The sequence below is a fragment of the Rutilus rutilus genome (genome assembly GCF_951802725.1).
Source record: "Rutilus rutilus genome assembly, chromosome: 17".
In the NCBI taxonomy this organism is placed as follows: Eukaryota; Metazoa; Chordata; class Actinopteri; order Cypriniformes; family Leuciscidae; genus Rutilus; species Rutilus rutilus.
This window is the reverse complement of record NC_140230.1, coordinates 33,639,442-33,664,796: the sequence shown is the minus strand read 5'-3', so window position 1 is coordinate 33,664,796 and position 25,355 is coordinate 33,639,442. Positions and strand designations below refer to the sequence as shown.

At 37.5% G+C, this 25,355-nt stretch overlaps 2 protein-coding genes across 8 annotated transcripts in view; one reads left to right on the top strand and one right to left on the bottom strand.

Annotated features, from left to right (window-relative positions):
- Nucleotides 1-16,458, bottom strand: part of spire1b (spire-type actin nucleation factor 1b) — a 28,611-nt gene extending 12,153 nt beyond the window's left edge. For 2 of the 4 annotated variants that reach the window (XM_084384984.1, XM_084384986.1), the window contains exons 1-7: nucleotides 16,040-16,427; nucleotides 14,239-14,270; nucleotides 5,025-5,264; nucleotides 3,694-3,819; nucleotides 1,515-1,589; nucleotides 832-996; nucleotides 279-365 (exon numbers count right to left, since the gene is read on the bottom strand). In XM_084384984.1, coding sequence (XP_084241110.1) covers nucleotides 279-365; nucleotides 832-996; nucleotides 1,515-1,589; nucleotides 3,694-3,819; nucleotides 5,025-5,264; nucleotides 14,239-14,270; nucleotides 16,040-16,343 — 1,029 coding nt within the window. In that variant the 5' untranslated portion in view covers nucleotides 16,344-16,427. Of the gene's footprint in view, nucleotides 1-278; nucleotides 366-831; nucleotides 997-1,514; nucleotides 1,590-3,693; nucleotides 3,820-5,024; nucleotides 5,265-14,238; nucleotides 14,271-16,039 lie in introns of all 4 variants that reach the window. The other 2 variants (XM_084384987.1, XM_084384985.1) reach the window with 2 other exon arrangements.
- Nucleotides 16,459-17,703: 1,245 nt separating this feature from the next.
- Nucleotides 17,704-24,997, top strand: cep72 (centrosomal protein 72). Of its 4 annotated transcripts, none has more exons than XM_084385665.1 (14): nucleotides 17,704-17,810; nucleotides 17,884-18,011; nucleotides 18,428-18,620; nucleotides 18,726-18,840; nucleotides 18,932-19,104; nucleotides 19,381-19,454; nucleotides 19,566-19,599; nucleotides 20,761-20,910; nucleotides 21,110-21,255; nucleotides 23,007-23,100; nucleotides 23,190-23,368; nucleotides 24,291-24,417; nucleotides 24,497-24,584; nucleotides 24,660-24,997. In XM_084385665.1, exons 1-14 carry the CDS (start codon nucleotides 17,738-17,740, stop codon nucleotides 24,718-24,720), a joined length of 1,635 nt encoding a protein of 544 aa, XP_084241791.1. In that variant the 5' UTR covers nucleotides 17,704-17,737; the 3' UTR covers nucleotides 24,721-24,997. The 4 variants fall into 4 exon arrangements, with proteins under 4 accessions (XP_084241791.1, XP_084241792.1, XP_084241793.1 ...); XM_084385666.1 differs by having other exon boundaries at nucleotides 17,706-17,810; nucleotides 18,935-19,104; XM_084385668.1 differs by lacking the exon at nucleotides 17,884-18,011 and having other exon boundaries at nucleotides 17,739-17,810.
- The last annotated feature ends 358 nt before the right edge of the window (nucleotides 24,998-25,355 follow it).

The window sequence follows — 25,355 nt, the reverse complement described above, 5'->3', positions numbered from 1 at the left end:
ATGGTAGAAGACCTTTTACCCCAAAATAGCTATAGGGTGTGTTACCATTTTTGGAAAAGGATGTATGATATATATATGTGTGAGCTGAGAAATCTGGAGTTGTCTTCTGCAGAAGATGCTCGGCTTTATTGTAAAATAAAGTCTAATATTTCTGGCAACAAAGATCTCTGAGAAGTGATTTTTCACAAAAGAGAGAAACCACAACACTATCAGTGCATGCAATTCATTGTAAGTGAACTCTCTCCTAAGTTTTTAAGCAGTGAATAAGGATCACTCACAGGGTTGAGGGGGGGTCTGGACCTGATAAAATCAAGTATGACCTCATGAGCGCTCTTCTTTAACTTGGGTGGAATATCTCCATTCACCTGAGAAAAAAAGAGAGAGAGAGACAGAGATCTGAACACACACATGCACAGACCTGGCAGAGACTCATTCCAGCTGGAAGCATCACTGAATCCCAATAAATAATATCAATGTAGTTTAGTCTATGTTCATCAACAAGCTATAGGTATTCTATTTACAACTAGCAATTAATATGTTTTGAATGCAACTTCTGAAAAAGTTAATATGCAGTTTACTTGCCTCAAACAAATTTGATACCACAAACCCATTTTTGTGCAATACTTTTGTTGTATCAAAAAGTGTAGAGCAAGGCCTTTGATTCCCAGGGAATGCATGAACTTGATAAAAAGCATTCCATGAATGCAATGTACTGTAAGTTTCTTTGGATAAAAGCGTCTGCCAAATGCATAAATGTAAATGTAATGAAAATGAAATCTGCATCCGATAGGTGTGGTGTGACAAATGTGGCGGTGTGTGTTCTGAACTCACCATGACCTTGCGTAGCTTGTAGCGTTTGGAGCGGATGTCGTCCATGAGCATCTCGTACGGCGTGAGCTGGAACTCGATCGGCAGCGGGTTATACTGCCGTTCCTGAACCTTCTGCAACTTCACACCGTTCCTCAGATCTCGCATCAACTGCACCCAGAGCCACGTCTGACCACAGCACACATGCATCAATACGTTACACGCATTCTAGTGGAATATTCCAGTTTTTTTTTTAAGCATAATATACGACTAAGAATTAGTAATCCTTTAAGGCAAGATGCTACAGGCAAAAATAGTGTTTTTCATGCACTGGAGATTTTGGGCAGTTTGGCTTTTCATAATGCGTCGCTTCAGACTCATGGAAAGAAAACATCCAAAATACACATTTATGTGTATTTTATTGCATTTATCTATTTGTGTCTGTAGATATATTTGAAGAGATGTATTCTTTGCATTTGAAATCTATGCAAATTAGTGAATATTTAATTAGAGAATGCATAATTTGCATGTCTTTTTTAGAAAACTTGTAATACAAAAAATGCTTGCTTCTTAATGGGACTGGGGATGTATGGTTATATTTACTAGTTATGTTTTTTTAACTGTGGTGTCTTGCCTTAAACTAAATTGGATAAGGAATAAATAGAGCCAATCAAAAGTCTCCATTCTTTGAAGAGCAGATCACTTACCCAATCAGAATTCTGCAGCTCGTTTAGCTCTCTGCCAGGTGCGTCAGCAGTGTCTCCCTCCATCTTACGCAGGTTCTGTCCAATCAGAGGGAGACACAATACATCAGACAGCTGAGTTGAGCAGAATCTACTGGAATCTATAGATATGGCAGTATGTCACTGCAACAGTCTATTATTATTACACCCAACAATGTGATGAATCTCACAAAACATATTTCACCCCAAAATCAAAAGAATGAAAGAATGCCTGTTTTGAGAAACATTGAGATTTTGTTTTTGCATTGTGACATTATTTCCCTGTCAATTAATGCCTTTTGTACATGCGCCTTTATTTTCTGGATCTTATGAATTTATAGGTGAGGAAAATAAAATAATATATTTATATTTTCCCTTCAAAAAACAGAGAATAGGACAACAGAACTTGCTCATATTCACTAGCCATGCCTGTTTAGTTTTGTCTGTACTATGCATCGTTTTGTTTTAAGTCATTTCCCTCTGAGCCCAAATGGTGCCGTCATCATGGCCGTATCCCAGCTTTAGTTTGGAAATAAAAGGCTTTACAGCGCAGTAACAGTAAACCCTCATGGGAACGAGCACAGAGGGAGACGGTTTGTGAAGGCGGAGCGGCTCGTCTCATCTTACACTCAAAACCCCATCAAAAGGTGCTGAAGAGCCACAGCAGACACAGATTTCCCTGTGAGAGGAATACAGTGGATGATGATCGTGTGCTAAACAGAGGAGACGCTCTAAACACATTTTGTGGTCAATGTGTGCCAACACAGAGCAGACATTATTAGCCTAAAGCACATAAACAATGCTGATACCATTAGAACTTGAAGGCAGGCTTTAAAGACGTTATATTTACAGAGTTTTTTTTTAAGTCCACATGTAATGTTAGTCAAGGTTTAAAAGCTGTAAATTTTGTTTTTCATGACTACTGTCCATCCTCTCTCAGGCGTTTTTTTTTTTTTTTTTTTTTTTTTTCTGCTGTGCCTTTAAGACTTCTGCGTAAACACCCTCTGTTCATGTGAAATTAAATCAACTGAGACAAAATAAAACAGTTTCCATCTCTTCCAGGTCTGGGTTTTATGTTTCCCTAAGACAGTTTTATATAAGCCATGTTATTTGGCTGATACATAATAAAGGGCACAATAAAAGCAGACATGGAAATGTCACCATAACGTCTAATGTCAAGAGTGTTTAACCGCCTGCAGTAAAACCAGCAGCGACTCTCCTCCACATATGACATCGTTACATTTATTCAATCACAAATCATGTTATGAGACCAACAGCAAAAATGTCATACCTAACAAACCTGTTACTATGACTGGCAAAACTATTATTTTTGTAAATTGAAATAAAGCTGAAATAAAATTAAATATATCAGGGTTATCGTTACCTATAATTAAAACCATAAATAATTTTCTTTACTTGAAATATATATTTTTTTATTTTATTTTTTTATTTATTTATTTATTTAGTTGAATTTGAACAACTAAAATAAACCTAAAAACTAAAGAAAAACATACAAAAACACACAACAAATTTTACCAAAACTTTAACTAAAATTAATATGAAAACAGAAAGTATAAAACAAAAATCTAATTTAAAATATTAACAAAAAAGATAATAGTATATAAATTATACTAATATAACACTGATATAAATCTTACATGGAAAACTAAAATGACTAACTGGAAATAAATAAAAACCAAAAATGAACCAAAACAAAAATGCAAGGAAAAATAAATTAAACCTAAATAGTAATATTTTGAAAAGAAAAATGAAAAAAAAATGACAAAAGCACATAAAATATTCATATAAAAATGAGAATAAAATAAAAAAACTGAAAATATAAAAATAAAGCCGATTCAAATTATTACTAAAAACTATAATAGTATTTTAAATGACTATATATGTGTGTGTATTGTAATATGTTAGTATGTCTTTCAGGAGATTTTAACTCTCCTGCCAGGCTGTTGTTGAAAGTGACTTGCCTGGTTAAATAAAGGTTAAAAAAATTATTAAAATAAAAAAAAATATTTTAAATAATACAAAAAAACACTGCCTCAGATATAAAAGTATGTCTACTGGGAAGAGAATGGGATGAATGTCCAGGTCAACCCAACATAACAAACAAGAAATGTGTCTTTATTTGGGAGGAAGTGTAACCTCTCACCTCTTTTGCGCTCTTGATCTTCTCCAGGAAGGTGCGCAGCTCTTTGGTTTCGGCGTAAAGCGCTCGACACACGGCCTGGTAGTGACTGGGAGCATCCGCTGGGGTGGACAGGTGAAGGGTGCACAGCTGGACACAGTCAACAGGGCAATTCACTCAGCTAGATTCACACTATAATGAAGTTCACATTCAATTATTCATCACATGCCCGTGTTGGGAATTCACACAATGAAGGTTTGAACATGAGGACGGGTCAGAAGGAGACGCATTGATCCATACCAATGTCTCATAAATGAAATAAATGGACAGAAGGTGTGGTGAGTCACTACTGGCTTCATACTGGCAGCAGTCTGTGCGTTTTGCAGCCCATTAGTGCAACAAAAACATCAACGTGGCACTTAAATATTTGTTCATAAATCCCCTCACTGTGACCAGATTATATTTACCACAACAGATATGTGAAAGAAATCTGAGAATGAATGCATGTGTACCAGTGAAGATAGCTCAGCCCACACTGTAAGTTTGAGTGCATTGCATTGTGGGATACAGTATCTCAAGCTCTGGTTAGCCTATATATGGCACATTTCACACTGATATTCTATAAATAAAGAAAATTAGCATACTGTTGATGTATCCTGCTATGTACTGAAGAAATTGCATAAGCAACCTACTGAGATCATGTGCAGGGCTGCAACAAATCCATCAAATGAAAATCATAATAAATGATTAAAAAATTGGTCAGTAAAAAAGGCTCTTTAAAGAAAAGAAAACACACATGTATATAAACACATTTATATTTATATATTTGCATAATGTATGCATTTTTATTATGTAAAACATGCAATAAATGCTGCTGTCGCCATTACAATTGTCTCAATAACTTTTATGCAAGAAATTAAGTGCAATCATTAAAAAAATATTTGTTGTTAAAAGTCAAATTTAGGTTTCAAAATTACCAACTTGAAATCCTTAATGAAACGTTACGACTGACTTAAAAAAATATATATATATTGTATTATATATATTGTGAACAATATTTGCACACACACGCATAAATTAAATAGACTTCATTCTGCACATTCAATTTGCAAAAGGAGAGGACTTTAAATGTGATTAATCAATTATTCAAAGAAATAATTGTCAAATTAATTGATTATCAAAGAATTGTTAGTTGCAGCCCTAGTCATGTGACATCACTGTTGCATAATGTCTACTGTCACTTACTACTTTAAAAGAATCGCAGACAGTATACAGTGTTCACTTCATAGTAAGTAGTATGTTAGTATTCATATCAAACACAGTCAAACTCTATAGACTCTGTAGTTGCTCCCCACCTTGATGATGTCACGGTATCCGCGGATCCGGCAGGGGTGTGCGGGGTTCCCCTCCCGGTCATCCTCCTCTTCCTCAGTGGCGGCGTAGCCTTCATCGGGGCAGGAGTCGCTCTCTGCGTCGCACACATTGGTCATGAGGTCGATGAGCTGCTCGAGCGGCGGGCTCAGCTCTCGCTCCTCGTTCTCTTTCAGCCCGTAATCCAGAGCCTTGTAGATCCTGATGCCCAGAGACTCGATCACCTGCAGCACAAACACACAAACACTCATTAACTGCTCATTAAAGGTCCCATATTGTCAAAACTTTTTTCATGATTACAGAGGTCTAGGGGCGATGAAACTACCATACAAGTTTCAAAACAGTCGATCCACAGCCTGCATAAAGTAGCTGTGCCTTTTCACGAGCCGTTGTGACTTCCGTATAAATGTGATGTCAGAACTACTCAGTCACCGCCTTCAGTCACCACCTCCACCAATGGTGGGTCACTCAGAAAACAACAGGCCAATCAGAAGAGAGGCTCATGAATATTAAGTAGACAGGCCAAAACCGGCCTGTTCTTGGCAGAGCTCCTGAGAAAGGGTCTGTAAAATATATTGAGATGGTTTAGATATTCTTAAGGACATCACAACCTAAAATAAAACTTCAGAAAGGTGTACAATATGGGACCTTTATTCACTATGTTTGTCTTGTTTTTCAGTAAACCTATCTGAACATGATTCAAACAAGATGCATTTACTTGCGTTATATCGAGGTTTGTTTCAGAGAATATAACTTCTTGACAATGCTTACAGGAACTTTCTTAGTATTTTAATGCACTGTTAATGCAATGTTGTCTACGTTGTCTCTAAGAGCACTTACTACTGAAGTAGGGATATTTGAGACACAAGAAACAGATACGGCTGATGTAAAGCCTCAAACACAAAAGTAAACTAAATGCTGTTCGTGCCACAAGAACCTTGATGGCTCCAACAACAGCAGATCAGTTAATCCTGGGGCTGAACGGCACGGTGAAACTTTCTCTGTGACCTGATATGCCGAAACTAGTCAGTCTACCTGCATTGTTTAAGGCCTGTTACAACAGCAACAACTAGTAAGCCATCAATGAAAACCTGTAAGGGTTTCTAATAACACACACAGTAGGGATACAGCAGTGGTTCTCGGCCTGTGTTTAATATAGCGTGGGCTGTATTTACTTTTGTTCATTGTTTTGGATGATGATTTCACATCACATTATAGTCGGATTTAAGCCAAAATACTGTAGCGTTTGACAGGATTCACAACCTTTAACATCAACAACAAAAGATATTTTCTTCTCGCTTGTATGAGAGGATAATCAGAGCAGTCGTGTGACCCATTTTTTTGGGCTGTGACCCACCAGTTGATACCCACTAGATATAGAGAACAGAGATGAGGTCTATTTAGTCACATTACTAAATGACTGTTATGATGTTTAGGCTGATTAATGTCCTTGTTTCCTTCAATTTTACACTGAAACAGTCACATTTGCATTGCGGAATACACACAATCCTGCACCATACATTCAGGGTCATCATATTGTGAAATTTTATTACAATTTAAAACAGCTATTTTCTATTTGAATATATTTTAAATGTAATTTATTCCTGTGATCAAAGCTGAATTTTCAGTCACATGATCCTTCAGAAATCATTCTAATATGCTGATTTGCTGAATCATTTCAATGCTGAAAACAGTTGTGCTGTTTCATATTTTTGTGGAAACACAACATTTGTGTTTTTCAGGATTCTTTGAGTAATTGTTTCAATACTGGCTACTACAAGAGAGATTCACTTTTCTATAGTTTTGATGGTGTTTTTGATAATATTCACATACACTGCAAAAAATGCTTTTCTTAGTATTTTTGTCTTGTTTCCAGTCCAAATATCTCAAAATTCTTAAATCAAGATGCATTTACTAGATGAGTAAAATGACATAAGATATTAATCTTGACCAAAATACTAAATAAGACAAGCATTTTTTTGCATTATACCAATGAGCATCACAAACAAATTAGAAGAGGTTCTCAACTCTTGAACCCTCCAGGTCCACGTTGAGAACCCCTGGTTTAGGGTACTTTACACGACAATGATGTACTAAAAACAGAAAAGTTTTCCTTTGTGTGTTTTTGCATACAGACGACAATGTTGTCAAAATAATCCCCGTTCACACGGATCCACGAAACGACTAAAAACGCTGTATTATGCTGCCAGGCCAGTAGTAGGCGATATCACTTTGTAAAGAAACACTACACGCCTATAGACTGAACACGTAATACACATACGCATGACGTCACCGGTTTCACAAATTCACGTTTTTGTAGTTTACGCAGAGACGATAATGGTATCGTTTTCCAAAACATTTGCAATTTGAAACCGTTTTCAAAAGTTTGTGTTTCCAGGCCCCTAATACGCCGTTGTCGTGTAATTGAACGGCCAAAAATGCATAAAAGTTTTTAGTTGAAAACAGTGTCGTGCCCTTAGAATATAATAAAGATGTGTTAGTTTGTGGGTTTTAAGTTTTCCAAATGACTTTTTGGTAAAATCTGTTGCCCTTAGAAGACATATAACTCATATACAATTTACATTTGACAGACTCTTTTATACAGAGCAAACGTTCATGCATTCCCTGGGAATCAAACCCATGACCTTGGCATTGAGCTCCATGAATTTACTGTTTGAGCTGCATGAATACAGCAGCTTCCGTCCAGTCATAAAGAGCGCTTTGTTAATAATCTCTATGATTATTAGAGCCAAACATTTACTGACAGATTCTTAAAATGAATTTCATCCAGAATGCATGAGCCTGCAGTGAAGTGGACAACACACTCCTTCACTGTGATGTCTAGCAGCCAATTATCCTCACAAATAAAAGCACTGGGTAACAATAGCTTCAGTTTAAAAACTGAACATTAACCCTGAGAATCTCATAAAGAAAAGAAGTGCCCATGACCACGACTGAGGTAATGAAGAGCAACTGATGTTTTGTCTAAACATGATAATAACCAAAAGCACAGACTTCATGGATCTCAGTCCTGCCAGGGCCAGTTGCATAAACATAGCCACTAAGACTGAGTCTCAAGAAGAATTAGTCTGACCAACTAGAAATGAGTTAGTCCAATCTACCTTTTTAACTTGTAAAACTAGTCTAAGCAGTTTATACAACTGGCGGGTCTAACTTCATCTGGCCTTCGTACATCTAACTGCATCTAGTCCAATGAATGTCAGATAATCCAGTATAACAAAGTAAAATACAAGGAGCATAAATAAACATGAGCAAACAACAATACACACCTACAGGGCTATAAAATCAACATGAAATCAAAATTGACAATATAAATCAAAGACAAAATTGTTATGGAATATAGCAGTATTTATTATTAATTATTTATCCGTGCACATCATTTTTTTAAATTTATGTGCCTCGTAATCTTTAACCAAAATAACTTCCTCTTCTTCTTCTTCGAGGTATATACGGCACAATAGAGAAAAAAGATGATCGCAACTTCCGTTTCATGCCGACTTTAATTTACACTGTACACAACTAGACTAGACTAAACTTTTTTTTTTATTATTATTATTTTTTTATTATGTTCATGAATGAGCCAGTCATAGTGAAAGTGTGAGGCTAGAGAAGATAATACTTCCAACCGTAACCATGTGGTCTCGGCACAGAGAGCAGTGGCTTCCGCCCCATTTCTTTGATATCTTGAAATCAAAATGGCTACAGGAAGTTGGCTTCCTCTCTCTTCATTCCACCACAAAGTTCAATTCCTATTTCTAGATATCATTCTTTTTAAGAATGTGCTTTATCATATAGCCTAAATCCTTTGTAGATTTTATAATATTTGCTTTGCTATTGTTTTTGATTTTCGCTCTCTCACTGCTTAAGTCAGCAACCATTACTAAAGGTACCTTTATTTTATCTTTTTGCCACAGCATTTATTTAGCATCGGGCAAGACTATCACATCTGCAAAAAGTTCGATCCAGTTCATCCAGATTATTCTTGCCAAGTACTGCCAACTAAAACAGACAGAGAAATGAAATGCAACTAAACACAGAAAATACACAGTTCTGCTTGTGGATTAAATATCTTGGAAACGACTTTGAACACTTCTTTCAGTCTGTTAGAGCTCTGCGACGGGAACTCATCGCGTCTGGAAAGCTGCTTAACAAGGATTTGACTATGGAGCGAGTCTCATATACACATACTGTAAGATGAGTTTGCTGCAGACTGCAAATCTGTCTGTGTGTGTTTGTGTCCTTATCCACCGGCATGCAGTGCTAGACCTGTCAGTGCTTCTCTCAGGGACAGTTAATACCAAAGTCCCTTTAAGACAAGTCATTTCATCTTTGAAACGCCTCTCGGGCATGCAAGTGCAGCTCCTTTCTTTATGAATGGGGAAACATCAAATTCTCCAAAACTGTTCGCCAAGTTTAAGATAAAATTTCATATTTGAAATCACCAATGAAATCTGACAACAACTTTCTCATAAATGTTGCTTCTAAATGCTCGAATCATGACAGAAAACGTCATTTTTCAGGCTTGATCAAGCGCATGCGCAGTGGAATTTGCATATAAAGCAACGTTTCTATCCCATGTGTTCAAGAGAACAAAATCGTCACTTGCTGGGAAATTGGCGAAAAACATCTGTAATAAAAACTGAAGTTGCTGCAATCGGGGACTTTTATCCTACCTCATAAATGACTTGCGTCTCAGAAAGCACAGATGAAACCCAATAAACACTGTCATGTTATCTTGCGTTCGGATGCCTGGTGTTTGGGAACGCAATCATGTGAGACACTCCTGGGAGGTCATTATATCCCACCATTGTGACGACAGACTTTGGTTCAGGCATTTCAGAATGATCAAACCAATATTTGAGATGGTGTGCAATGAAATGTGCCGCTGGTTAGTCCAGTTATCCAATCACATCCTCTGTTGAGGCAAAGTCACGTGAGTTTTTCTGTTGCACATCGAGGGATTTATTCAGTAAATGTTTCCATCATAGTTTATGTGCATAAGTAATCCATCTTTTATGTGCATTTTTAAAATTGATGCACATCTTGGCATTTCTATCCAGTGTTTTTTTTATGCAATATCCCAAATGTGTATATAAAAAGGTGAGAATTAAATGAGATTTGCTGAATAATCAATATACTGTATATTAGTAATGTCTGTTTGCATGAGTTCCATTTAAAGAGAAAATAAACAAATGAGATTAAGAACCTTTCATTAGCAAATTTTGATGAATGTTCAGCAAACAATAACTGTCTCATGAATACAATCGGTCATTGACTCATAGCGACTGAATTAAGTTGAGTTAAATGCATGTTTAAATAATAGTCAAGTGAGAGTCCATCACAGTCAGTTCTAGCCGATCTACTGAACACATCATAAACCTGAAAGGTCAAAGATTCTTGGGATGCAAACAGTGATCTGTCGGGTCTATACGTCTCTAATTGGCCTTTAAAATGTCACCAGCTGATGACATCAAATTAAAAATGAACTTGTGGACTGACAAGCCGGTCAAGAGAGCAAAGAGAGTTTAGAAGAACACGATGTGCCTGCAAATGTCTCTAAGCTGCAGGAGATACTGTGCTAATAGAGCTTATTCATTTCACTATTAAACTATTAGAAATGTTTATGTTGATTAAAAAAAACTGAATTAAAATGAAATATAAAAACCAGATGAAAAACAAAACATTTCTAATCTAATTTGAAGCACTATAATTACTTACTAAAAATAAATTAAACCTACAAATTAATATTTTAAAACAATGTAGGCTATACCTCACAAAACTACTGAGAGAGATTTGGTGAATATTTACTTACTACAATAGTAACTTCTCTCTAGAAAGACAATAAAAGTGGAAAAAGTTGCTCATTTACACACAAACTGACCACAACTTTCAGATTCCATCTTTATTTTTTAGCTCAACTTTCATGGAATAGAGTGCACAGGATTGTGGGATATCAAAGGCAGCGAGGGATACATACATCCAGGGCCTAACATTAACACTTTTCAAGCGCCAAATGCGAGTAACAATCGCCAGTTGGCCGGTAACATTTTTATGAATTCTAACAATGCAAGATTGAGAGAACATGAACGTGAACAAATGTGAATGATGCTCAGGATAGTTAAAGGACAATTCCGGCGCAAAATGAACCTAGGGGTTAATAACACATGGGTACCGAGTCGACCGTTCTCTGGGATGTGTTTTCATGCTAATCGAATGTACCCAGTTTTAGCTCGAACCACTGATTAGCTTATAACGCTAGTAGGGCATAGAGTAAGTAAAAAGAAATCGCTAGTTAATACCACTAACAAGGCTCAAAATAGCCCCACACTAACACGGTAGCATATAGTGAGGGTCCCTACATGCAACCCGAAGCATTGAGAACTTTGTAAGTGTACAGACAGTTTAATATATATAATATATACTAGCGTTATAAGTTAATCAGTGGTTCGAGCTAAAACTGGGTACATTCGATTAGCATGAAAACACATCCCAGAGAACGGTCGACTCGGTACCCATGTGTTATTAACCCCTAGGTTCATTTTGCGCCGGAATTGTCCTTTAATGGGGCAGTGTTGCATCATCATGAAAGTTTAAGCCTTGCCAAATGATATATTCAAGCTCAAGAAGACGCAAAAGGGAATCTTAATTCGTTACTTGTGCGCTGTGTGGGAAGTTTTCAAACATCGGCGTCTCAGACAGGGCACAAATAGTGAATCAAGCTCTCTTTTACGTCTTCTTGCGCTTGAACAGACATATTAATCCTTGTAAACATAGTCGGTTAGCCTATGGCCACATTTACACATAGCCGGGTATTTAGAGAAACGAATATTTCTCCCCCTCCGTTTTCAAAAATAACATCGTGCACACAACATCGTTTTCAAAAAAGTTGTCGTTTACATCAACCCGCATAAATACGCCGTCGAGCAACATAATAATTATGCCAAACCTATGGGCGGCAGTGTAGGGAGAAGGGTAAAGCCATGCAAGCCAATCAGAATCCTCAAAATCGACAACAACGAATACCACGAGCGACTTCTACAGTTCCTTTCAAAACAACAGACATGGCGCGAGATTCGTTTGTGTGGACAGACAGCGAAGCAAATGCAAACAGGCCAAAAACGTTTGCACAAAAGTAAAAATGAGTACCACCTTAACAGCATCCATGATCAAATAGTAGCCAAACAAACTCTAAACATAGATTTAGAGAACATAGCGCTCACATGACGTAAGCATTTTCTGGCGCATAATGTGACGTTTGAGAACCTAAAACCCCGTTTCTCCCAGTTGACACGGCAACACATAACCGGCGTTTTCAGAAATCTCCACTTTGGCCGGAGTTTTTGGAAATAATCGTTTTCTTGGATAAAACCGGCGTTTTCGTGTAAATGACAGGCCAAAACGCAGGGAAATATCTGCGTTTTCCCATCGTGTAAACGGGGCCTATGTCTTAACTGAACGTAAACAGTTGAGAAATAAAACATGTGTATCAGTGTACTGGATCCATGCATCAGCTCTTAAAGTCACGGCAGCCTAATAAAAATGCCGCTGTCTGTTTTTAATGTTAATCAAACAAGAAAAGACAAAGAACAATCACTCACTGCTCTTGACTGAATAACTTTTGTAACTTTAATAAGAATTAACATAAGTTTCATGGCTGGTAAAAAATTATTTATGACCGGTAAATTTTGATAAAGCAGGGCTATGCAGTTTCGGGAATTTCTTCGCTGTATTCTCGCTTTTTGCTCTATAGAGCTCCCCCTACAGCTTCGGAATAGATATTTGACAACACTGTCGAAAAACTCGTTGGTGACTCTCAGATACCAGAGGCTATAAAGTTGCAAGGGTGGTTTTTCGGCTCACAGGCGCTTGGGGGGTGCGAGACGACCACCATTCAACCCGAATATAATATAATATAATAATATAATATCATATAACTATTCCAATGACTCCGAAGCTGTTCGGTTAAGGTAACCTTTAAGCCACCGGCCATTGGGCAGGTGTGGCAAAAAGTTAGTTTTAGGCCCTATCTATACTAACCTTTAAAGGGATACTCCACTTTTTTCGGAAATATGCTCATTTTACATCTCCCCCAGAGTTAAACAGATGAGTTTTACCGTTTTAGAATCCATTCAGCCGAACTCCGGGTCTGACGGTACCACTTTTAGCATAGCTTAGCACAGATCATTGATTCTGATGAGTCCAGTAGCATTTCTTTCAAAATGACCAAAGAGTTTCAATATTTTTCCTATTTAAAACTTGACTCTTCTGTAGTTAAACCGTGTACTAAGATCGACGGAAAATGAAAAGTTGCGATTTTCTAAGCCTATATGACTAGGAACTACTCTCATTCCGGCGTAATAATCAAGGAACTGTGTGTCTGTACCATGAGTGCAGTAGGCGTAATGATATGACGCAGCGCCTGAAAATAGGTCTAATAGGTTAGACAAACTTAGTCCCGGTCACGTTGGAAGAAGTTACCGAGCTGGGGACTATTTTCAGGCGCTGCGTCATATCATTACGCCTGCTGCACCCATGGTACAGACACACAGTTCCTTGATTATTACGCCGGAATGAGAGTAGTTCCTAGCCATATAGGCTTAGAAAATCGCAACTTTTCATTTTCCGTCGATCTTAGTACACGGTTTAACTACAGAAGAGTCAAGTTTTAAATAGGAAAAATATTGAAACTCTTTGGTCATTTTGAAAGAAATGCTACTGGACTCATCAGAATCAATGATCTGTGCTAAGCTATGCTAAAAGTGGTACCGTCAGAACCGGAGTTCGGCTGAATCGATTCTAAAACGGTAAAACTCAACTGTTTAACTCTGGGGGAGATGTAAAATGAGCTTATTTCCGAAAAAAGTGGAGTATCCCTTTAAAAATCGATCAAATTAAGGTATCTCAGTAAACAGGATAAACACGATTATTGGATTCGGATGTGTCCTGTTGCCTTCCTACCTCCATATCCTGCCTTTGTAGGCTGTATTTTTCAGACTTCGGACGCAGACTAAATCACACTCAAAACCCTTTAACAACTATGTAGCAATGCCCTGGCAACCCTCCACAACACCATAGCAACCACATAGCAACAGCTGGAGAAGAATTTCCACATGTTACATATCCATGAGACACATTTGACGCTCATGCTGTCACGAGGCGTTACTGTACATCACTCACCTGTGTTGATGATCGGATCGGATTACGCACACCTGTGGGAGAACAGAAGAGAGGACAGTCAGGGACAGATTAAAAAAACAGCTTCTAAACATCCGTCATGTAGTTGACTGGACAATCTGCAATGCTTTGTTCTTACATAAAACACACTCAAGGCGTCAAATGTGATGCACATATTCTTGATGCATCTGATGACTGTTGCTTTACTGACAACTTAATGTCAGTCGGCTTTGATTGAACATGCAAACACATGATAATGATTCTGAAATCCACTTAATCTCAGGACAAGGCAAAGTCAGCAAAGAAACGGATCTCTCCGCTGTTATTCTGCAGTCGACAGCGAATGAGGAATGCCACCGGAACTTTTGACAAAGCAACTCTGCCTTCAACCTGCTTTCTCCACAAGACGTATCGATCTTCTTGACACCATGTAAGCAATGACAGTGGCATTTATTAAAAGGCAAACTGACCACCTCTCCTCTGGGAATATCACAAATAAAAGCAAAATCACAAATGAGATCTCTTTCATATTTCAATAGACAGCAAAGAGAACAAATGGAGACTTTATAGAGACCAGATGTTTCTCTTGAGAAAAGACTTGCATGTGTCTGTTGTAGTTTCAGAAGAGATCTTAACTGTGAGCTCAAGATAACAAAATCTGCACTGAAATATTCATAAATCTCACTATGAACTCAAGCATTTCTCATCAAATGATCTATACTCTTACCTATTGACTCAACTAATGAGACAGAGCAATAATGTAATCCTCTGGAATGGTAACAAATATGTTCATCTTTTTTAAACTGTGGATAAGCTGCACTGTGAACACATTTCATTATTATCAGCAGCACTTAGACATGTGAAGCGATTAAAGCATTGGGGATATCGCATTCGCAAGGCCTTTAAATGAGCTTGAACTAAAAAGATATTAACCTCATTCTCCATTCACAGGTGCTTTCAGACATTATTTCTGTATCACTGATACTATAAGAACTTTTATTGATATTTTGAATGTATTTTTAGATTTTCCATTTTAAATTTAGTTGAAGTTTTAGAATTTTTATTTTTTTTTGTACATGTCTATATAGTTTTTATTAAGTTGCATTTCAGTTTTAGTGTTTGTTATTTTAGTGCATCAAGGTAAACTAAATGAAAATGAGAAATGCTACCTTGGCAACAAGCTGAAATAAAATATGTTTATGTATAAAATATATGGAGTGACATAACATACATAATTCATTTGACCCAATTTTATACTCAAATGAACATGAATTCTTTTGCAATATTTACAAAAAGAATATGAATATGGAATTTCACAGGCCCTGAGCATTATATTGTGTTTATCAGCATGTGCATCAGGGAGCATCTATAATAACTGTAAACAACAGTGACTGTGAGCATTTAGGTATGCTTAATTTAAACTTTCTTGTGTTTATTTTAGACTCATGCATGTTTTCAATTTAGTAAAGGCCTTTAGTAAAGGCCTATTTCACAATCACATTCGTTCTGTTACATAACAGATCAGTGATGTAAAAAAAAACTGAAAATGCAAAAACTACAGAAATTAGAAATATAAGATATTAGGAGCATGACACAATTGCAAAACATTTCACATACAAATTTGCATATAAGGTGATCACTCAATATAGTGTATTTTGAGATGCAGAACACTAAGGATAAAATGCAAACATATAAAAGAGGTTCCAAACCATATGCACCCAAATGCATGACAATTAATAGCAATTATATATATAAATGTACATGCCGATGTATGTAATGGATGCAGAAGGTGTTGATTTGTCACCTGATCTGTCTCCGGAATGTAACCGTAACCGCACCGCTCCATCTTTATAAATCCGCACATCTCCCGGTCCTCCGGTACCAGCAGAGCCACTGGAACCGTCCTTGTTCTCCAAAAAAGAGCGACAGCACTGGTAACACACAGCCCACGCCTGCTCCTCGTTGATGGGCTGCTTGTATAGATGTAAAATCTCATCCAGGGACAGCTCATCTTCATCCTCTCTGTCCATGATGGGATGCGCATCATCCTCCTCCTCTATCAGCTTGTGTCCGTCATCTTCTTCATCATCATCTCTCCTGCGGGCCATCGTCTCATCCTTCCCCGCAGAGAGAAGAGAGAGCTGGAGATGAATGCACCTGCGCTCGGTGTGTGTGTGTGATGCTGTTGCTGCTCTCTGCTGTTTCTTTCTGCATCACAGACGCGAAGAAGGCGAACTACGTCAAACGGGGATGTCAAAGTAGGCGGGGCTCAAATAATAAGTGTACATTTAAAATAAAAATTTGAATGAAAAATATGGCACAACTATGAGCGTGAGTACGAATAATACTTGTACAATAATTTACCATACAGATAAATTATATATATTATAATATACAGGCCTATATATAGTATAATATATAGTAAAATATATTGATATAATATATAAATATATCATAAAAACATACACAAATAAGCTAATACACATACACATATATATTACATAAAAAAAAAAAAAGAAAAAAAAAAAAGACTTTCACTGTCTTTATCAAAGAAGAATACATTTTTCTTAATATTGAAGCACACGGAGGTCACGTGTCATCTGTTACTTTTCTCAGCGCTGGCCAGAATGGGCCAGAGTCATTTGTGATCACACAAGGATGTCGTTACTAAATAAATTTGTAGAAGTTTCATTTAATGTCATTTAATGAATTATAGGCTACCTTTTAGACTATAAAATAATACAAAACGTGCGGAGAATTGAATGTGGCTCAATATGGGATTCGGCTATCTGAGCCTTTTAGCGCCCCTTGTGGTAAAACAAATATGACACAAAGGAATCGAATGGCATTGTTCGATATTCTTTACATTTTCCTACCGTTTTGAGAATCAAAATACATATTAATAATCCGAATTATATAATATATTGATACATGTTCACATCCAGTTGTTTTAAAAGCATTCTACTTGTCTTTGAGGATCACGCAGCATCTCATATATTCATAGACCGAAAACAGATTTTTTTTTTTATATGGATGCTTTGAATTACAATTATGTTAATCATGTTAAATTGCAGTCATTATTTGTGGTTTGTTTTGGAAAAACTGGCCCGCGTTGGCGTTGTTTTGCCACCAGAGGGTGATAAGCAAACATTTCTTTACACTTTCTCAGTTGATCACTTTACCAGCGCAATCCTGATCTGTTAAATTAATATTTCCATAACTTCAAACAGTCCGTTGATGAAATATATTTGACGGCGTCCTCCTCGAAAGATTAATCTTTGTGGCTGTTGCTCCGTAACCCTCAAACGTTCAAAAATGATGCGTAATTAATATTTATGAGGTAAGTCTTTACCCCAGTTTGATTGGCTAATTCACCAACAGACTCTCTCAACGGCTCTGTTTGTTTGAAATCAGGTGGGCGGGCCTGCGTCGCATTACGTATTTAATATTCATAAGCCAGTTTGTGTTGCGCATGCGCAGTGAGAGTTAAAGCTTCAAAACAATGGCGGTAGACGGTTTGACCATAACAGAGCAATGGATCAGAGAGAAACTGAACCTTCAACACAGTTGCTTAGGTAAACAAAAATATATAGTTATTTACATTATATAGTCTAATATATAACTAATATTTTAAATAATTTATTGCAGCGGATGTGCGATCATTGACTCTTCCAGGAACATATGAAGGGAAAATCTTTCATTTAGGAACATCCCTAAAAAACTTTGTGCGTCTGAAAACATTGGACCTTTCACATAATGCACTGGTTACAGTTCAGGTGAAGATCAACATGTATAAATAAATATTAATATAGTTTTCAACATCAACAATTAGTCATTTGCTTTTGTTACACTTTATAACTTCCTTATTAATTCATTAACGTTATAATAACATTAATGATATATTATAGAAACATCAGTAGCTAATGTTGATAATGTATTCAAATATTAATATATATATTATTGTTGTCAAATTGATTAATCACAATTAATCACATCTAACATAAACATTTGTTTTTATAATATGTGTGTGTGTGTGTGTGTATATATACACAAATGTGTGTGTGTAAATAAAGTGAATTATAAAACTGTAAAAGTAACTGTAAAAGTACTTGTTATTAGCAACCACTGACAGTAAATCTAAACGTACAGAAAGGTGAACACTGTTGCATATCTGTCATGCTGATATTTGCAGGGGATTGAGCATTTGGAAATGCTGGAGAGACTGAATCTGTACTACAACAGACTGGCGTCTCTACAGGACGTCTTTTCCCTGCACAAGCTGCAGAATCTGAAGGAACTGGACTTGCGGCTGAATCCTGTGGTCAAGAGACACCCGCACTACCGTTTGTACCTGGTCCACGCAATGACCAAACTCCGCAAACTCGGTACATCGTCTCTTTTCTCTGTTTCTGTGTCAGGCTGACCGGGATGTCCAAATCAAGCAAATCAATGTTTTGACTGTGTAAATGTTGTTTCTCTCTCTGTTATAGATGATTATCCAGTGCGAGACAGAGAAAGAAAGGCGGCTCTCATGCATTTCTCATCAGAGGCAAATCTAGACACTAATCACAAGAAACATGTTTTAATACAAGACACAACTTGCAGGTATTTGCAGTGTTGTTGTTATTGTTAAACAAAACTAAAACTATTAAAAAGTTAGTTTTCAGAGGTCATTGATAAAGCCACTGTTTTGCAGAAGTAGTGAGCTCAGGATAAAAGCGATGCAGAAGGTGATGAAGACGATGTCGCTTCTAGACGGGAATGAGGAAGCTGCACTCAATGATGTTTCTAGCAAGACCTGGAATAGCAAGAGACCTCCAGCTCTCTCCGTCCGCTCTGAGAACGAGTGCAGCCCTCATCTGTTACAGGGTAAATACTGCACACTCACCTCACTCTATATATAACTTGCTTTATCAGTATAGTCTGCGGCAGCTGAAAGACAAACAGTATTTATTTCTAATATATAGTTATTATAGTAATATTTAACACATCACCCAGCAATACAGAGAAATAATATATATACAAATCGCATACCAGTGCTTTACCATGTTTAATGCATGAGAGTAAAACTTTACTGTTTGTGTACATATTGTCTATGCTTGTAATTGGCAATTGTTTTTCTTTCTCTCTCTCTTTTTTTAATAGAAAATCCATCTGAATCTGATATCATACATTTAATCAATGATTCTGATTGTGAAAGGTTGCCAGAACAAAATCAGGTGCATCTGCGTCTATTCAATATTATTAGCAATTACTATTTCAGCTATCATATATATATATATATAATTTTTTTTTTTAATTCATTATTTATTTAATTGTCTGTCATGTAGGAATCTGTTCCCAAGGGCTCGGGTTATAAGAATGGTGAATATTTTTTTTGTTATTTCACTTTTGTTGTACAAGTGATTTGCTGTTTAACTGTTTACTGTACAGGGGTTTGACAATGAAACTGAAACACTGGCCAATATAGTGTTGGAGATTTCAAGCCTACATATGTGTGTATCTCCACTGATTTACATTCATTAGTAAGAGCCGAGTGTTAAGGTTGAATTAGCAGAGCAATAGCACAGCTGTACATAAAATATTGCAATCCACACAATATAATGGGAGACATTTCAGAGTTCAAAAGAGGACAAATTGTTGGTGCGTGTCTCTGGTTCATCTGTGATCAGGACAGCAAGTCTTTGTGTATCGAGAGGTATAATATCTAGGGTAATGTCGGCATTAAACCACAGAGAACGAACAACATCCAACAGGAGTAACTGTCGACGCAAGAGGAAGCTTCTGAAAGAGATGTCCAGGTACTAACCTGGATTATATCCAAAAAACATGAAACCACAGTTTCCCAACTCACTGCCCCTGGGCTGTGGACAATGTGAAACACGTATCGTTCTCTGATGAACACCTTCAGTATCTTTCCCACATCTGTGTGAGTTACGGTGTGGAGAAACCCTAAAGCGTCTGAACACCCGGACTGTTGCTGCCCAGAGTGAAGCACGGGTGGATCAGTGATGGTTTGAGCTGCAATATCATGACAATCCTGACTGTGTTTGATGGACACGTCACTGCCGAGGACTACCGAACCATTCTGGAGGATCATGAGCACCTGATGTTCAAACCGTGTATCAGCATGATAACACACACAGCAAGACTGGAGACATAAGGGTTTGATGAAGATGAAAGTGAAGTTGAACATCTCCCATGGTCTGCACAGTCACTCTGAAGATTATTGAGGTGTTTTGGAGGAGCGAGTCAGAAAATGTTTTCCTCCACCAGCATCATATAGTGACCTGGACACTGTTCTGGAAGAGGAAAATCCCTCAAAATCCCTCTGGCCACTATGAAGGACTTCTATCTGTCATTCCCAAGATGAATTGATGCTGTATTGACGCAAAAGGAGGCCCTCACCAAACTAATAAATCATTGTGATCTAAAACCATGTGTTTCACATTCATAGTCCGACCCCTGTACTCAGTATTATCAATATTGCTGTGGAATCATCTTTTCTTTTTTTGGGATTTACAGCATTAGAGGCTCCCGTTCGTTCTCAGAGAGTCAGGTTTGTGAGCCCCATCGTGGAGAGCCGTCATTCAGCCAGGAGTCTGACTCACGCTACAGTTCGAGGAGAACACGTCTTCACACCGCATCCTACAGACACGCGGTCAGCTTCACAGGGTACTTCAACACTAGTCTAAGTTTAGTTCCAGACTATTCACTTTTAAATGAATTAAATAAGCGATTTAACATATTACAATTATTTTTCTCTGTTACTAAAAGTTTTTGTTCCTCTATTTTAAGTCGCTTTGGATAAAAGCGTCTGCTAAATGCATAAATGTTAATGTAAATAGAAATAATTCACATTATTTCGTTGCAGAACATGATCGCACAGCCAATAAATGGCGAAACCAACATCAAGACAGAGCAAATCCAGTCGTGCATCCTCCCAGATTAACTTACCAGATCCCAGGAACCTCAGATAGAAGCCCATCGGTATCGGAGAGCAGAGGCAAACCCCGGAAGGTCAGTAACTGACCTGACTGATGGGGCAGTGAACCCGAGGAGTCAGTCCTAGAGCTCCTCCTGTCCATTTTAGGGAAAAATCGGGTCTATTGGAGACGTCACATAGATTTTAGGCACGTCGAAAGATCACCACAGACACAGTACAATCCACATGGGAGAATCTCACAGTATAACAAGCAGCTGTACAAAATATACACTGCTAGTTTATCTCTTTTAACTCTTTTTATAACTGTATCCACTGTGTTTTATAACTGTATCCGACTGACTGCACTGTATTCTTCCTTTCGACTCTAAACTGAACTCAAATGGCACTGAGAATTGGGTAAGAGCAAAATAAGATACACCGGTGTTTTGCCAGATGAGAAGTTTATTCTATGCATCATCTTTTTTACTACTTTAATTCATTTTACTCTAATTCATTCCTTTTATAACTGTTTTAATTTCCCTTGCTTTTATTTTGTGCTTATTTTCTATGCAAAGCACTTTGAATTGCCATAGTGTGAAATTTTTATTAATTTTGAATAACTTTTTTTAATTATTTTGTGATTATTTTTATTCCTTTCTATGCAAAGCACTTTGAATTGCCATAGTGTGTGAAATGTGCTTTATAAATAAACTTAGGGTGACCATATTTTAGTTTTCAGAAAAGAGGACGGGGGCGTGGTTGATGGGTGGGGGCGTGGTTGATGGGTGGGGGCGTGGTTTGGGGAGGCGTGGTTAAGGGGTGGGGGTGTGGTTTGGGGAGGCGTGGTTAAGGGGTGGGGGTGTGGTTGGGGGGGGTGAATGCATCAAAAAATACTTGACAAATGCATTCACAACCTTGCAACTATGTTATTGTACTTTAATACATAAAGTAATACATCCTTTCCATTCAATGTTTGACCCGCAACAATAGAATACTATTAAAAAAAAAAAGTTTAGCTTTTAACACCTTTTACATGACACTATTTCTTTTCATGGCCATAGGTTAAAAATCTACTAAAATAAAAAATCTACTACACTATTTCAGTAAAAAAACAATTTCAATCCTCCTGATGTTCTCTTGTAGCCTATATTTTCCTTATGTGGCCTTCTAGGTCGCTAGCACCTTCATTTACAGTTGATGCAGTTCATGCATTTCTGCTTTACACGGATCCCGACCGAAACGAAAACACAGGATTTTTCTCTGTAAATCATCTGTGAATTTACATTTGGGCTTTTTTTTTTTTACGCTGTTAGCTACTTACATCTTATCTCGCACTTGACCGTAAACTGAAGCGTCGAGTCACGCTGCTAAAATTCGTAAAGTCCGCCTACTTTGATTTGATTGGTCATTTCAAATATTCTGACATTGACGAGCAGTGACAGACCAGTGAGGCTGAGATGAACACACACACACACACACACACAGGCCTCTGTTTTCTGACATGCTCTCTGCTTGCCGCTGCGGATTGAGGAACACGCTGATTACAACAAGACGGGGCGAAGCCGAAGCCGGTTTCATATGTTTTGAGTACAAAGGCAAGCATGTATTTAAAGTACACGCTTAATGGCCCAATGAAAAAGAATGAAAACCAGGACATTTTCATCACTTTATAAAAAACAGCCAGGACGGCCAGGACAGGACGTGAAAACAGGACATATCCTGGGAAAACAGGACGTTTGGTCAGCCTAAATAAACCTGCCTTGCCTAACGGTCTCTGTTTCTCTAAGACGCAACTCCTCAAACACAAACAGACCTGACTGTTCACGTTTTCATTGATGTGAATCAGGGTGTGTACAGGAAGCCTATGGAGTTGCTCCTCAGCATGATGGAGGAGCTCTGGTCTGGGAAGGAGGAGAGTCAACAAAACAGGACGTTCCTCAGTAAGTGATCCTCTCTGTAAAAAAAGACCAGTCCATATAACTGGTAAACTATTCCCACTAATCCAGTGCTTTCTGTCGGTGATGTCCAGTGAAGATGGTTCAGATCCTCAGCATGATGGAGCAGGATGTTTCGGGAGGAGAGCAGGAGATCCAAACTCTTAAAGAGACGCTCAAAGCCTCGGACGCTCGGAATAAACTACAGGAAACACAACGTCAGTCTGAGATTGAAGAACTGACTCTTCAGCTTCAGCAGGCGCAGGAGTCCATCGTAAGATTATTTCAATCAGACGTTTGTCTTAAAGGGGTCCTGTTATGCTTTTTCACATTTTCAACTTTCTTTAGTGCATTGCAAAAAATGCTTTTCTTACTTAGTATTTTTGTCTTGTTTTCAGTCCAAATATCAAGATGCATTTACTAAAGTAGTAAAATTCCATAAGATATTATGTCTTGTTTTCTGGGGAAATAAATCAAAATTAAGTGTGTTTTTGCTTAAAACAAGCAAAATTATCTGTCCATGGGCTAAGAAAAATAATCTTGTTTTCTGTTTGAATTAAGATTATTTGTCTTACCCCATGGACAGATAATTTTGCTTGTTTTAAGCAAAAACACACTTAATTTTGATTAATTCCCCCGGAAAACAAGACATAATATCGTATCTAATTTTACTTATCTATCTTGATTTAAGAATTTTTAGATATTTGGACTGGAAACCAGACAAAAATACTAAGTAAGAAAAGCATTTTTTGCAGTGTGTGTAACAAAGTCCCTCCAGCGAGAGTTATTCTCTCTATCAGTGTCACTGTTTCTGAGTTAATATCTTTCCTTCTCAACCTGTTTAGTTTTTAGTTTTGTGACCCTGATGCCCCAATGTAGCAATTTCTGTAGTATGGCATCCTTCTGCATTTAATATAATACATTTTTACATTTAATATAATAAATTTTTGACTCTTCGATGTGAGTTAAACCTCTTTTTTTTGCCCATTTGACCTGTTTTTACCCGTTAACAGGGTAGTACCACGTGGATGGGAATATCCATATGGAAATGAAATGCGAAATGAGGTTATGCATTGTAAAACTAGTTTTATTCATGAGGCCCTTGGTGTTTTTTGTCCGTTTGGAAGTAAATAATGACGAGAGCTTTAATTTTTCACTCTTCACGTGTCATGTTTCTGCACGTGTCTTTAATGCAGGGTTCTCTTAATGAGCAGCTGAAGAATGTGCTGGAGGAAAATGTGTCTTTACAGAAACAGCTTATCAAAGTAGAAAAGAAGCTGCTGTCCTCTCACCTGAAGAAAACACCACACACGGAGAGCAGAGGTTAGTACCTCAATACTAAAAATGAGAGTTGTTGGAATAAAACGGGTTCGATAATGTTTGTGCTGGTGTTTTTTTTTAGGAGAGCAGTCCGTCCCTGAGGAGGTGAACGAGAAAAGACGCTCAAGTCAAGATGGAAACGGAGCGAATGACCCGCATGAGAGCTACAGGTGGGTGTCAAGCTGATCCGAATGCAACACAGCTGTAAAACCACAAAAATTGTGTTCATTTTTTTTTTTTTGCAGGTCTTTGATAGCCAGAAACGAGCGTTTGCTGCAGCAGTTGGAAGAGGCTCTAATGAGCTGATTGGTGCTTCCAACAGACTGTGTGACATCTGCATTTATAGAGAAAGTTTTAATTTATTCTAAATCTGTCCTTTGAAAGATGTTGATACCTCTTTTTGTAAAAGCCTTTTGTTTTATATAGACCGTCTCAGCATGTTCTCTGTACATTCCTACATCCAAGAATCAATCACATATTCACATCTTATGTGCAAATGTGTTTGTTCGACGACATGTGTTTTGGATATAGACCTTTCCTTTGAGCTTTCACGTGGATAAATGAAATAAACGAGAACCAGGCAGTTTGTTTTTTTATTCAATACGATGCTACAAAACACGTACACGTTAAAATCATTTTACCATCACTATATGACATGCATATCAGGATACCGTAGAACATTAAAAAAACATTATTTAAAAAATATGACAGTGTTGTTCCTCAAAATGGATGGTTAACAGTATTTGGCATTAAGCACACGAAACATTAAAATCGTACGTTAAATACGTCAACATGTATACTTATTTGTGGTTTATTATCATAAATACGAGTCACTTTCTGAGCAGAACCTGCAGGAGAGCTTGACATTTATGATCCGTAGCCACTTTTCTTATCTGAAAATAGATGTTCTGTAGAAGAATAACGTCTGTACACTCTCGCTC

Bases quoted from the DNA above. Each gene is read 5' to 3' on its own strand.
- cep72 (XM_084385665.1), top strand. From the start codon at position 17,738: ATGGCGGTAGACGGTTTGACCATAACAGAGCAATGGATCAGAGAGAAA. The intron at 20,911-21,109 runs GTACTTCAACAC...ATTTCGTTGCAG, and splicing joins CACGCGGTCAGCTTCACAGG to AACATGATCGCACAGCCAAT. The intron at 24,418-24,496 runs GTTAGTACCTCA...GTTTTTTTTTAG, and splicing joins ACCACACACGGAGAGCAGAG to GAGAGCAGTCCGTCCCTGAG.